The sequence below is a fragment of the Apiospora hydei genome (genome assembly GCF_038363865.1).
Source record: "Apiospora hydei strain CBS 114990 chromosome Unknown utg000004l_segment0_segment0, whole genome shotgun sequence".
In the NCBI taxonomy this organism is placed as follows: Eukaryota; Fungi; Ascomycota; class Sordariomycetes; order Amphisphaeriales; family Apiosporaceae; genus Apiospora; species Apiospora hydei.
In genome coordinates, this window is record NW_027117363.1 from 8,820,784 (window position 1) to 8,833,547 (window position 12,764).

The window sequence follows — 12,764 nt, forward strand, 5'->3', positions numbered from 1 at the left end:
AAGCCATCATCGACCTTCCTTATCGACGGTTTGCAGGTGATTAAAGCCCAGCCTTCTTCTTGGTTGGTCGTGATAAACTTATTAGGTATGAGCTCGTGCCTGCTGCTACGTGAGTCGCTGCAGCTAAAAGTTTAGGTACCTTTCTTACCCCTAGGTACTTAACGTAGCATCCCCGGCTCGGTACTTTGGGGGCCGCCTTGTGCCTCGGCATGGGGGAAGTACGGGGGTAATCAATCAGTTGGCTACCTAAGGCTGATTCTTCCCCGTGACAGCCACAACGAGGCTTGATTGATTGATTGATCACTGATAAGAACTGAAAAGTACATGCATGTACTGATCATCGTCACCAGCCGCTGTAGGGCAGAAAAAGAGGCAAGGTTGTCTGATGTAGGGGTCGCTGTACTTTATTACTTCTGCCCGTACGGAGTACTCTCACTCACTGACAACCAGCACGAAGCTCTCCCGCAGCTCCAGCTCCACATTGACGCAACCGCCCTTTGTGACCCCTCCAAAACGTAAGCTGCGCATATCGGATCTTCGAGATACGAGATACTGAAAGGAGACGACAAGCGATCGCGCAAGCAGGGTCAGCCAGTCAGTTTTATCAATCATGTCCCTGGGCCAACAGTTATAGAGACGTAGTCAACAATCCGCAATCCGCATCGCATATACCGAATAGCACACTTCTAGACTCTTCCGTCCTTCCACGACGACCGGGCTCTATGTGAGCGCAACACGGTATCGCGCATCCAATCCTCCATTATCGGGCCAGCGGCAATGGACCCTCAACAGAACCCCCAGGAGTTCATCCTCGACGCCTTCGTCGACCCCACGTCGGTCCGCGATGTTGTCGGAGGTATGTAGACCTGAGCATGTCCACAAATTGCCTCCTTTCCTCCTGCACCTACATACTTCGGGTCCAGACGGAGGACAGCTACGGGGTGCTTACGGAGTGACGGAGCAAGCCGGTCGCGCCATCGCCACCCCGGGAGGTCAATGGACGGGCTGCATCTCCTCCCTATATGCCGCAGTATAAGCAAGGAATCATCACTAAGCGGTGAGCTAACCTTCGAATTCGCGTCCTCGCGCGAAACCACGCAGGCATCCTCCACACCATCTTCTTCCACCGCTTCTTCCCCTGCCTCGCCCCCGAGACGCGCGAGGTCCTCGGCCTCTCGCTCCCCTACGTCAACGACGCCGAGCTCGACACCATGATCGCCAAGCGCACCGGCGAGCTGCATCGCGAGGTCGTCCTCAACAACAACTCCTCCTCGCACAACAACAGCGGCGGCGGCGGCGGCGGTCGCGGCACCATCTCGGTCCAGTTCCTCGAGAAGAAGCGGCGCAAGACGTGGTACATGCGGCCCTCGGGCGACGAGGAGGTCTGCTGGGAGCGCTGGACTGTTAAGGTCACGGTCGCCGAGCCCAAGACGGAGACTGGTGGGTTGCCCTCCCTCCCTTCTTCCGCTTCCTCCTTTCGCCGGAGGGAGGCGCAGGATCTTACCTGCACGAGCTCGCTCGGGGTAGGTTGCATAACATCTATTTACTGACGACCTCACACAGAAAGGGCCAAGGTCCGCAACGCCATGGAAACCACCCTCCGCGGCACCGTCCTCAAAATCGTCGACATCGTCAACCAGTCCAAGGACCACATCCCGCCCATCACCACGACGGACGCGAACCCCTTCCCCTACCAGATCGTCGTGAACCAGAAGGAGGACAGCAGCGGCTGGGCCACTAGGATCGGCATTTACTAGCTGCCTGTTTCCTTTCTATCTTTTCAAAGGTCACAACTGCTCTACTCATTGAGTTCAGTCCATGGGGTTCGAACTGGCTGGCTGGATGGGGTCTTGGTGATGAGTGAGTAGGTACATGGTAGACAGCAGTACTAGTATGTATTACTTGCTACATACTTTGCTTTTCGGCGCAACATCCCGTCATTTCTCATTTTCATCGTTCGGCAAAGGCAAAGGCAAACGGCGGCATTTTGGGGGTTCTTCTCGGCGTTTGGTATTGGAATTGGGCCTGCCGTTTGGCAATCTCGGGTACATAGATATGTTTTGTTTCTGCGGCAAGGAACTGCCGACTTGGGTTTTGTTTGAAACTACGCAAATAGCCAGGGTTAGGGTTGAACTGATCGATTGGTTGTTACCCCTTACAAGGATGCTAAGCTACACATGAACAGTCATCTGATGTTGATCTACGTCGCGTGTTTGACATCAAGGTAAAATTGATATGTTTGTAGATACACTCAGGATGAACCTCCGGGGTAAGGTAGAGCGACCCTGATGAGAAGCGACCGTCAAGTCCTTCTTGACCTCCGCCTATCACACTCACCTAACCATAGGGCAGAAGGGTAGACTAAGGGACACATTTACTTCACGTCACAAAGCATCGAAAGGGATATCAAGATAAAGATCTCAAGAGTTCATATGCATTGAACTACATCAGTGTGTTGCTGTAAAAGCAAAAGCAAAATCTCAAAAAGGAGATATCCGCCAACAACACCCCAAAAACATCGATTCGCCATGCCGCAATGATTCATACCGGGAAAAGTCCACAAACATACTCGTCTCTTCACATGCCGTTGTTACAAGACTCCAACGCATAAAAAGACCAAATCGACATGTTTCCCATACTCGTAATTCCATCTCTTGCCATTTCGCCCCTCGGGAGATATCCCACACAGTTGCACATACGCCGCTGCTCCCCAATGCTCTTTCATAGGATTACCGTTACCCAATAGGATTAAAGTAGGCAGGGTCCAGAGGTGATGGCTGAATTCCATCCAAACTCGCTCGCAAATAAAACAGGACCAAAAACAAAAGATTGTAAGCCAAATTTCGATCGACATGCAAGGCGTCGATATGTACCCAGGCCACGTAGCGTCATTATACTTGTAAAAACAATGGACAAGAATGCCGTGAGGCGAGGAGTTTTGTCGCCAGTCTATATTAGTCTGCGCCTTTCGCAAAACGACGAGGGAGTGTCCATGGCATCTCCAAGACAGCAGACAAGATGTGTGGTAGTCGTTCATTCATTAATCGTCAGAAGTCCAAGGGTGGAGCAAGAGCGCGGAGCTCTGGAGAAGAGTGATTGATTAAAAGGTCGTGGTGAAGCTCCTGCCGAGCCCGGGCTTTGAGGCCTTGGTTGGTGCGGCGGTGTTGCTCGAGCTGCCAATCTTCTCGAATCCTTGAAGAATGTCAAGTCCAGCGCAGTTTTCGTCATTCTCATCGAAGAAGTGACTCGAACAGAAGTCGTCCATCGCGTTCCATCCGCCGGTGCTCTTGATGGGAGATTGCATGAACACCTTGCTTGGCGAGGACATTCCCTCGAACACTTTGCTTGGCGTCTCGTACGGGATGGCAGCTTGGTTATGGAACTTTGGCGCAGCTGGCGTGACGTTCTTGGACACATTACCGGTGATCTCGCCCAGAGCGCTGGCGGAAAGGGCCCGGTCCATGCGCAGTCTCTTAGAGACTGATCGCTTGATGGGCGACCCAGCCTCTATAGCAGCGGGGAAGAATGAATCGAGGTTGCCATCCTGGAAGATGTCGAAGCTGGGTCCATCATGAACGAAGTCGCCGAAGTTGAAGAACGAGTCGTCGACGTGGAACGAAGGACTTCCAGATCCCAAGCCGTCCGTCAGGTTGTTGACACGTCGCAGAGGTGAGTTCAACATGCTGCTGACCTTGTCCCGGTGGAGCCTAAGGTTGGTGTTGGGAGAAACCGAAGGTGGAGGCCGAGTTGGTGCCTTGATCTTGACAGCGGGAGTCAAAGGAGGAAGCATTTGGTTGGTCTCATGAGTCTGGCGGAGTGGGGATGAGGACGGGGGCACGAAGCCGTATGAACGGCTCTTACTCGGACTGTCATACGACGAGGCCCGGAGGCGAGCAATCTCTTCCTCGGCCCTCCCACGCTTGATACGGGGACGGTCCGCCTCGGAGGTGAGGTTCCGTGAGCCTTGGTTCGGGCGCATAGCGGAGGACTCCAACGAGGAGATGTAGCCACTATCATCCATCGACCCCGTGGAGACATGCTTTCGGCTCGGGTGGCCGCGAGCGCCGGACGAAGCACGGCCTCGAGACATGGGAGGCGGTGTATTGCTACGATGCTGTCGTGGAATCGGTGGTGAAGAGTGCATAGCAGCGGGCAGCGGCGAGTACAAGTTGCTCTCATCGCCAGCATCCTGCTCCTGTTTCTCAACTGGTTCCTCAGGGCTGTCCGACAGCGGGATTGTAGCATCCGACGAAACCTCGGCCGGTGCGGTGACAGGCCGGCTCGACGACTCAGGCATCTGGTACGGCATCTGAGGTTGAGCCGGTAGCACAGGGGGCGGTAACGTGGGTAGCTCGTTTGACGACTGCAAGGGGGTCAACTCCGAACGAGCTGGCTCCAAGTTGGTCGACATGGACATGACGGGAACATTCTCGATGCTGGTCTGGGACTTGCGGGTTGGCTTCTCCTTTAAGAACAGGTGCTCCATGCCAGGCTCAATCGACCAGTAGTTCCCCTTTCCCGGGTCATCCTTGGGCCTCTCCTGCTTGATAAAGGCCTTGTTCAGGCTCAGGTTATGCCGGATGCTGTTCTGCCAGCCGGCATCGTTGGCGTTGTAGAAGGAATAGCTGTCCGATATCCACTTGTAGATCTGCGATAGGGTTAGGCGCCGAGTCGGGGCCCGTAAAATGGCCATGCCGATCAGTTGGGCATAGCTGTGTCCGGGTTTCTGGCCATCATCCGCGATGGGAGGAAATGAATCATGAGGCGGTAAGGACGGCTCGTCCGTGCGCGCCTTCTTCGCCGGTCTTGCCTCCTTTATCGGTGCTGCCTCGAGCAATGCGCGCTTGCCGGGAGCCTTCTGGTAGTAGTTGTCGAGGTTGAGATGAAACGGGGCGGAGGGTGGTGCCGGGTATAAGACCGGGTGAGCATTCTCCTTTCCGTAATTGAAGCTCGAATCCATCATCGGCCTTTGCGATGATGAAGTCTTAAACCTCGACATGGTTGGCGGCTTCTTCATCATCGAGTCGGTCATCTGTCCATTCGAACTTGGCGGTAATAAAGAGACCGGGTCCATCCTATTTGGGCCTTGTGATTTGAGCGGTGTGAGAGGCGACTGCATGCGTCCGTTGGCCTTGAAGGGCGAGTTTTGCTTTCCCATTCCATTCGAGGGAGGGTTAAAAAGCACGTTGGTGTTGGAGCTCCCCAAAGGCATGCGTGGTGACGGGTGCTGGTGGTGCTGGTGTTGGTTGTGGTGGTGGTGGTCCATCATGGGCATGGGAGCGCGGCTGATCGAGTCGTGCATTGATTGTTCAAAGAAGTCGTCCTGGTAAATCTGGAGCGGTTCCGCGCTGGCGGCGAAGCGCGTCGGGTTGGCCATGGCGGCCTTTGTTTCGTAAGGCGAGTGCTGGTTCGAGCGATGCTGGGTATGGATGTGATCTGGTGTATGATTGATGTGACGGTGATAGATAACTGATAGCGAGGGTTAGTCAGTAGCCCGTTTGGAGCGTGAAGATGCGGATGCCCTGGTAATGTATTCTCCCGTTCACGGAAGGTGCGATGGAACTTGAGAACCCACTCGACAGGCTGCATGACGGTGGGATATTTCGCGTGAAAAAGCGTGGGCCATCTACTCACCTTGGATCGGGCTCGCAGATTTAATTACCAGTGGAGCCTGGAAGCCAGGGTGACTGTGGCGCGATAGGTGTGGGTTGATGAGCCTCGATCAAAGTCTCAGAACTGGTGTAATAGTGCGGTTCGACGAAAAGAAAGCCTTTCTACATCGAGATGCGGCTTGCGGAGAGAGAGAGAGAGAGAAGAGAGGCGATCAGGATGGAATTGTTCGTCGAGAGCAATCAACGGGAGGAGCTTCCCCGGCTTCTTTCGTACAGTAGTAGCAGGTAGCAGCAGCAGTAGCTGGCGACAGAAGTATCCAACAAGGTACAGTAATGCGCTGCACAAGCATACGACGGGCGAGCGGGTGAGCGGATATGCAAAAGAAGATGGGGAACGGATGCAGGATAAGGTGGAGGAGACGAAGGGAATAATACTCTGTCTGCCCAATGGTTCGGGTTCGGGTGTAGTAGGTAAAGTACTGTACGTACGTACGATGGATGGAAGGGAAGAGAGGGGAAAGAAGAGAAGAGATGGAATGGTACAACCGCTCTTCGTTTCGTGGGGTGGGAATGACCAGACCAAAAGCAGATAGATTGACGCCCGGCAAGTTCTATCTTGGGAACGAGAAAAGAGCAGCAGCAAGCGACCAGACCGGAGCAGATTGGAGGATGCGCGCGAGGACGAGGACGAGGACTTGAAGGGAGAGCGCTTCAAGGTTCTCTCTTGTCTGCTCGTCTCGCGCAAGTCCAAGTTTCGGCAGAGGTGGGAGAGGCTAGAGTGATAGGAACGGTAGTGCAGCGCAGGAACGCCCAGCTGGTCGCAACCTTCGTACTTCGCAGGCAAGCCCAAGTGTGTCTAGTGTCTAGTGCGACTAGTCCTGGTCCTGACCTAGCGCGGTGCAATATGGATATGGTGTGGTGAAGTTTGGTGTGTGAATTTCGTATGGGCTTTGCGTGCAGAATTGCGTGAGGGAGGGCCTGCAAACTGCACGGAGCGGAGAGGGCAGACGAATAGAGTGGGCAGCGCAGCCAGGCAGCGGCAGGGGGTGGTCAAGGGCGGTCCAAAAATGGCCCAGCAGTCAGCCAGTCCCAACGAGGCCTTGCGCTAGCCAGCTCAGCGGTCGATCCACCGGGGCAGCAGGAAGGATGGTGTGGGACAAGTGAGAGGCCGTTGTGTAAAAGGATTGGACGGCATCACCGGGGGTTGATACCCATCCAGACCAGGGGTAAGTTGATATCACACAGGGAAGAGCGTGCGGCAGGGCAGACAGGCAGTAGACAGGCGTGACAGGCCAGACAGACAGCGGATGCGAGCTCTATCTCAATTCGTCCTTCTCCCCTCTTTCTCGATGGATGTCTCAGAGTTGCATACGAGTGAAGGTGCAGCTGGTGGAGGGTGCGGGCGGGGTTTCTATGTTCTATGGTACCCGGTACCCTTCCTGCTTGTTTGAAGTCTCCCGTCGCCTTTCTTTTCCTCCTCGAGGATCAATGGTGCAATGGTGAAAACGGGCCACATAAAGGCTTTTTTTCTCCTCTCTCTGGTCTAGCGATGCGATTCCCACTTTATTTCATGGATAGAAGGGCGAGCTATGGGATTCCAGAAGGAAGCACAGCCTACCCGGCGCGCAAAGGGAGGAGAAGTCTAAAACTACAGAACCAAACGGTCTATCGAAGTACCATTATTTTGTTTGCTATCAGCTCTCCCTGGCCGTGAAGTTTGTAGGTTAAGTCGCAGTGGTACTGCCGGCTGACCTCCGCCCCCAAACGTCCGAGCGAACAGCATCCGTTGTTACAGACGAACGAGATGGAAATCGTCTGGTCCTCACCTGATATCATCGAGCTTGCGGCGCTGCAGTGACTGTCCAATGTGCATCGCTCTCTTGCGGACCTGACGGTGTTTAACATTAATGAGCATCGGCGGAACGATTGGACGAGGCCGCAGCTCGGATGAAGCAGGTCTTAGAAAAACGCGGCCCAGCTGGGACGCGTGGCGCGTTTCGCGTTGTTTATGGTTCAGCTCGCGTCGGGCCAATAGGATAGCCACCTCTGACCGGATTATCACAGGTAGTGCCGTCTTGGCAGATTCGACAATGGCTAGCAGTACCTGGATTCTGCCCGTTCGTCTGCCCGTTTGGCGACTATCACGTAGTACTTTTTCCTTCTCTCTGGCTCTTGCACACGATAACATGTGGTGCCAGTGTCAGTGTTACCCTACCGTCCCAGCTTGGCCCAGCCAAGGTTGGTCTGGTCTGGAGGAGGTCCAGAGCTGTTGGTACGGTACGGAGTACATCGGAACATGCCCCTCCCCATCATCCCTCCCCATCATCCCTCCCCATCATCCCATCCCATCCCATCCCGTAATCCGTAATCCCATACAAAGCAACAAACTGTCTGATTAACCTAGAACATGATTGCCCGCCCCGACACACGGCTGCCGATCTCGATCTGAACCAATCCCATCTCTCGTAGAACATTGTGACGACCAGGCATCCCGACCGTCCCTCCCGCCCCCATTGGCTGCCGCTGGCCTCTGCACTCTCAATGCCCTTTTTTTTATTTTGGCTTCAATGTCAATGCAGATTGATGTCGGCCTTGTATCACCCAGCAGCCTAGCTCATAAGCAGCTGTCTGGTTAACAGCTCAAACATGCTCCCCCTCGTTTTGGAAGAGTTGGGCCCTTTCACGAACTCTTCTAGCGTATGGAGAAATTGATCGCCAATGCCGGGCATGACATCACCGGCGAGAGCTAGGCCAGGAACGTGTGATCGCCCGGTTTTCCTTCTTGGAACCGACGGGTCTGGCATAATTCTTTTTTAGAGTTCTAAAGCCAGCAACCGTCGAGACCGTTTTGTTCGCTACTACTGTAGTGCACTATGGCTTTTTTCCCTCGTATGCGCAGTGCCACCAACCCAGCAGGATAATGGAGCTACTAGCCAATGTCATCTATGCATTGCTTCTTACCGGTTGCTTTTCCCCCTTCTTGTGCGACTAACTTTCGCCCGGCTTACACTTGCGCGCTCGGCCAAGCAGCCCCCGAGGCTTTTTTTCCTTTTTTTTTTTCTGTTCTCCTTTCCGAGATAGCCCCCAAACGGAGATTTGCCTACTATCCAACTGAATGCCTCGCACGCCTAGTCTGGCGGCCTTCGCGAGGTCAATTCGTCTGCCCCCAAGGACGCCCGCCGGCCTTGGTAAGCAGAGCTCCAAAGCTTATATAAAATGTTCATTTTGATATCGTCTAGCATTCAATGCGCTTGGGGGTTGCCAACGCATCGTGACTGTTCTTGATCTCAGCCCATTGGCCGGCGTGGGCTTGTAAGACTGGACCTGTTATCAAGGTTGCTGCGAAGTCTGGTAAATGGTAATGGGTTGTTGGCAGTGGTAGGCCGGAACCTGCTTCCCTGGTCCTGGATGCACACCTGTCCCCATCCAGGATGTAACGTTGGTGGCATTGCCTCTTTTGGCCAAATGGAATGGGCGCTCTGTCCATATCTCTATCTTGCTGTCTATCTGAATATCTGCTGGCTCTCTCTGGGGAACGGACGGAACGGACGAGCTCATTGCCTGAATCTGAATTCGGCCGACTTGCCTGCCATTGATGAGCTTGCACAGCACAGATATGTGGTTTTGCTGGTGCGATGCCTCTCAGACCACAAGTGCATATTGAAGGGGTCCTGCCAGGCTTTGACGTCCATTTCCCACGCGCCGGCTACCGCGCATCCTTGCCCCCATATGCATGCATTTTAAAGCCAAAGAGGGAAGTTGGCTCGCTCGTGTCTGCTGTCAGACTCAAGTGGCAGCAGCAGCAGCAGTCATCTTCAACCCACGGCCCCCTTGTCCCCTAAGATGACCCTTAGACTCAGGTCTTGCTGGCAAATCACTTGGCCGATTGTGCACTTTTGGAGTTCAGGAATCGTCCGGGATGTCTGGCGATTCGTCAATCCTTTTCGGTCCGTTCTCTGGCATCCCAGCTCTGGGTCAGACAGACAGGCAGACAGACAGCTGGACAGGCCGCAGGCGAAGGGATTCGAACCTTCGAACGAACCGCCGGTCCGTGAGCTGGCGCAGAATCTCGGGTTCGTCTCATTACTACGCCTCTTTGTTTTTGCCAATCCGCTTCCAGACAGCTTCTTTTACTTTTTTAGAGTTCGTTTCTTGCTCACGGACGTCATCCAGTGTTTCAGGAGCTCCTGCGAACAACCAGCAGTCGTTGGGCTGCACCTGCTGCAGCTGCCACAATTGGCTAATTCGCTAACTGGCATCTTGCATGTTTGCCATGTGACATGGCACCACGACGACAAGTCATTTTCAATCCAATTCTCCTGCCCTTGTCCCAAAGCTCGTCCGGACTAAGTAAGTATATCTCCTACTATATACCCCCACTTTGACACTTGGCGAAAGTTACATGGTATATTGCATCTCGGCGGCCTATAGCACGCTGCCTTGGCCGGGCGCATATTAGCTGTTCTTTCCCCATTACTTGGTTTAATTCTTACTTTGCGGGTTCATGCCCATGGACCATGGAGCCCGCCCTCGCCGCAAGCGCAGCGACACGAGGGAAGAGTTCATATGGCAAGCCAGCAAAGAGACTAGCCGATCAGGCGGCAGAGTTTCCCGTCTAGAATGCGTTTCAGTCCTCGTGGGAAAATGGGTGGCCACACCTTTTTTGAGTTGTTCCTGGCGCCAGCGTCTGACTAGCTTTAGGTAAGTAAGTAGCTGTGAGGTGAGATATGCATCCTGGTTTATCCTCGGTATCGCTGCAGGGCCAGCAGCATCGCATCTTATTAGTCGATTACCCCGCAATGGCGATGGAGACCCGGCTGTTATATACATTGTTAGGTGCGCTAGACGTGCCACAACCTTGGTGAATACGAGAAACCGTTGGTTGTCTTCATGTCTGTGGCTTCAAAGACTGAGTTGAGGCAGGCTGGGACTGACTAAACAGTCTTTTTATGACCTGTCGAATGATTTCAGATATTATCACCCGCAGATGAAACCGACTTGACTTTACTTGCGACATGGAGAGAAAGATCCGCAATCGTTTGCCGCCTGGCTTAGGTAGGTATGCAAGGCAGGTAGTAGATATGTACGAAACTCACTGGTGGTGACGTTCCCGCGCATGCATAAAGGACAGATTGACTCAGGCTGTCATCGTTTCACCCGGCTCTTGGATGTCGGAATCGGTTGGTGCAGACTGCTCCGGCTACAAACTTCAATCGTGCTTGGCAGTGCAGCAGTAGGTGTGCCCTCCAACTTCTTATCTCCGTGTAAGTCGGCTTAGTCAGATGCGACTTGGAACCTACATACTTTACCTACCTGCTAGGCTACTCGGATCGTATCGTACCAGAGTGTCATTTTGTTTAAATCCGATACCGAAGAACAAACCTTGGGCCGGCGATTCTAGTCGAAACGTAGCGAGGAAGGCAGTATCCTGCTCATCATCCTGCCCATCTTCGCCAGATCTCAATATGGTATGAGACGTGCCAGGAGAGGGACGAACCCTAAAAGACGACCGGGCAAGTTTTGCGTCAGAAGAGGCGAGTCCCGATCAATCTCATGAAGCATGACCCGGCGGGCTTGTCCGGTAAATCATGGGGGAGGGGATGGGGCCTCCCGTGGCAGGCTGGGGGATGTGCAATGATCTAAGGTCGATCTTTTTCGGAGTTAAGGAAACGCCATTATTCAGCAAACTCGAGCAACTTTGGGAGAGGAATATAACTTCACGTCAGAGCCCCCATAAGACCCGTACTTGGCGTTTGCGGTGAATGCTGTAGAAAGAGAGAGATGTATAGCTTCATCGGAGTTAAGCTGACAGCATGGACAGCGTCATGGGACCAATAGGGGGCGCAGATAGACATATGTCAGCCGTCGTAGCTACATCGGCCACGACGGCGTCGAGGACCTCGCGGCCGCGTTCCGGCCCTTCGACACCATCATCTGCTGCGTCGGGTTCGGGGACGCGTTCCCCGCGGGCACGCAGCTGAAGATCTCGCAGGCCGTGCTGCTTGCTGCGGCTAGTGACAACAACAACAGCGATGGTCACGGAAAACCGAAGCGGTTCCTGCCGTGGCAGTGGGGCGTGGACTACGACGCCATCGGCACGGGGAGCGCGCAGGATCTGTTCGACGAGCAGCTGCAGGTGCGGGCGCTGCTACGGGAGGAGCAATCCAAAAACTTGGTGGACTGGGTCATCGTCTCGACGGGCCTATTCATGAGCTTCCTCTTCCGCGCCGACTTCGGCGTCGTCGACCTGCCTAACCGGACGGTGCGGTGTCTCGGCCGCTGGGACACGGAGATCAGCATCACCACGCCGCGGGACATCGGCTTCATGGCGGCCGAGATCGCGCTGCGGCCGGGTGCGATTTCGAATCAGGTCGTTTATGTCGCGGGCGATACGGTCTCGTACGGACGGGTCGCGGAGTTGGTTGAGAAGCATTTCGGTGGTTCTGGTAAGGAGTTCAAGAGGGAGACGTGGGATCGCGATTCCCTCAAGCAGGAGCTTGCTAAGAGCCCGAGCAATGTCATGCTCAAGTATCGTAACTGCTTTGCCGAGGGGCGTGGCGTGGCGTTTGATATGGCTACGACTGTGAACAAGCAGCGTGGGATCGTTTTGCAGGATGTGCAGAGCTACTTGAAGGAAATGGAGATATAAGTACTTCGTTAGGTCCAGTAGTGCGAAAGGGTGATAGTAATACGAAACTATTTTCTCGACAACCCAAGTCCACCCCCTTTTCAAATATAGCCCGGGTCTATGTTCCGATTACAGCCATGGAAAGAGAGTATGAAGTATCGAGGCTGCGTACTACACGGCCGACGATGATTCAATACTATTCCTGGTCTGCGTTCTCTCCGCTTTGGTTTATTCAAGTATCTCACACCAAAAATCCTAGGCACATCTACTCTGGGTTCCTGGGTCGTGGTTGTGACTGCAGCTTCTGGCCCTTCGTATGCATTTCTTGAGCTCTCTCCTGTTTCTTGTTCGCGTTGGTAAGCAATGCAGCGCTGGAAGATCATATAAGGCGGGAACGCAGATATGAAAAGACCATTTCGAATGCATTGAAGTAGCCATGAAATATAGGCCCAGCCCCATATCATATTGGATATGTCTTCTTCCGAACAGAATACATAGGAAGAAACCTGGCATCGCAGATGCCC

General features: G+C 53.9%; 3 protein-coding genes across 3 annotated transcripts; 2 read left to right on the forward strand and 1 right to left on the reverse strand.

Annotated features, from left to right (window-relative positions):
* Positions 1 to 777: 777 nt before the first annotated feature.
* On the forward strand, positions 778 to 1,757 carry PG997_005237 (uncharacterized protein; the record flags this gene model as incomplete). The annotated part of the gene is made up of 3 exons (XM_066809552.1): positions 778 to 856; positions 1,102 to 1,440; positions 1,564 to 1,757. The coding sequence occupies 3 exons, from the start codon at positions 778 to 780 to the stop codon at positions 1,755 to 1,757; spliced, it is 612 nt and encodes a 203-aa protein (XP_066673170.1).
* A 1,343-nt stretch (positions 1,758 to 3,100) lies between these two features.
* On the reverse strand, positions 3,101 to 5,377 carry PG997_005238 (forkhead box protein l2; the record flags this gene model as incomplete). The annotated part of the gene is made up of 1 exon (XM_066809553.1): positions 3,101 to 5,377. The coding sequence occupies one exon, from the start codon at positions 5,375 to 5,377 to the stop codon at positions 3,101 to 3,103; it is 2,277 nt and encodes a 758-aa protein (XP_066673171.1).
* A 5,700-nt stretch (positions 5,378 to 11,077) lies between these two features.
* PG997_005239 (uncharacterized protein) lies at positions 11,078 to 12,261 on the forward strand (the record flags this gene model as incomplete). Its single annotated transcript, XM_066809554.1, has 2 exons — positions 11,078 to 11,080; positions 11,464 to 12,261. The coding sequence occupies 2 exons, from the start codon at positions 11,078 to 11,080 to the stop codon at positions 12,259 to 12,261; spliced, it is 801 nt and encodes a 266-aa protein (XP_066673172.1).
* Between the last annotated feature and the right edge of the window lie 503 nt (positions 12,262 to 12,764).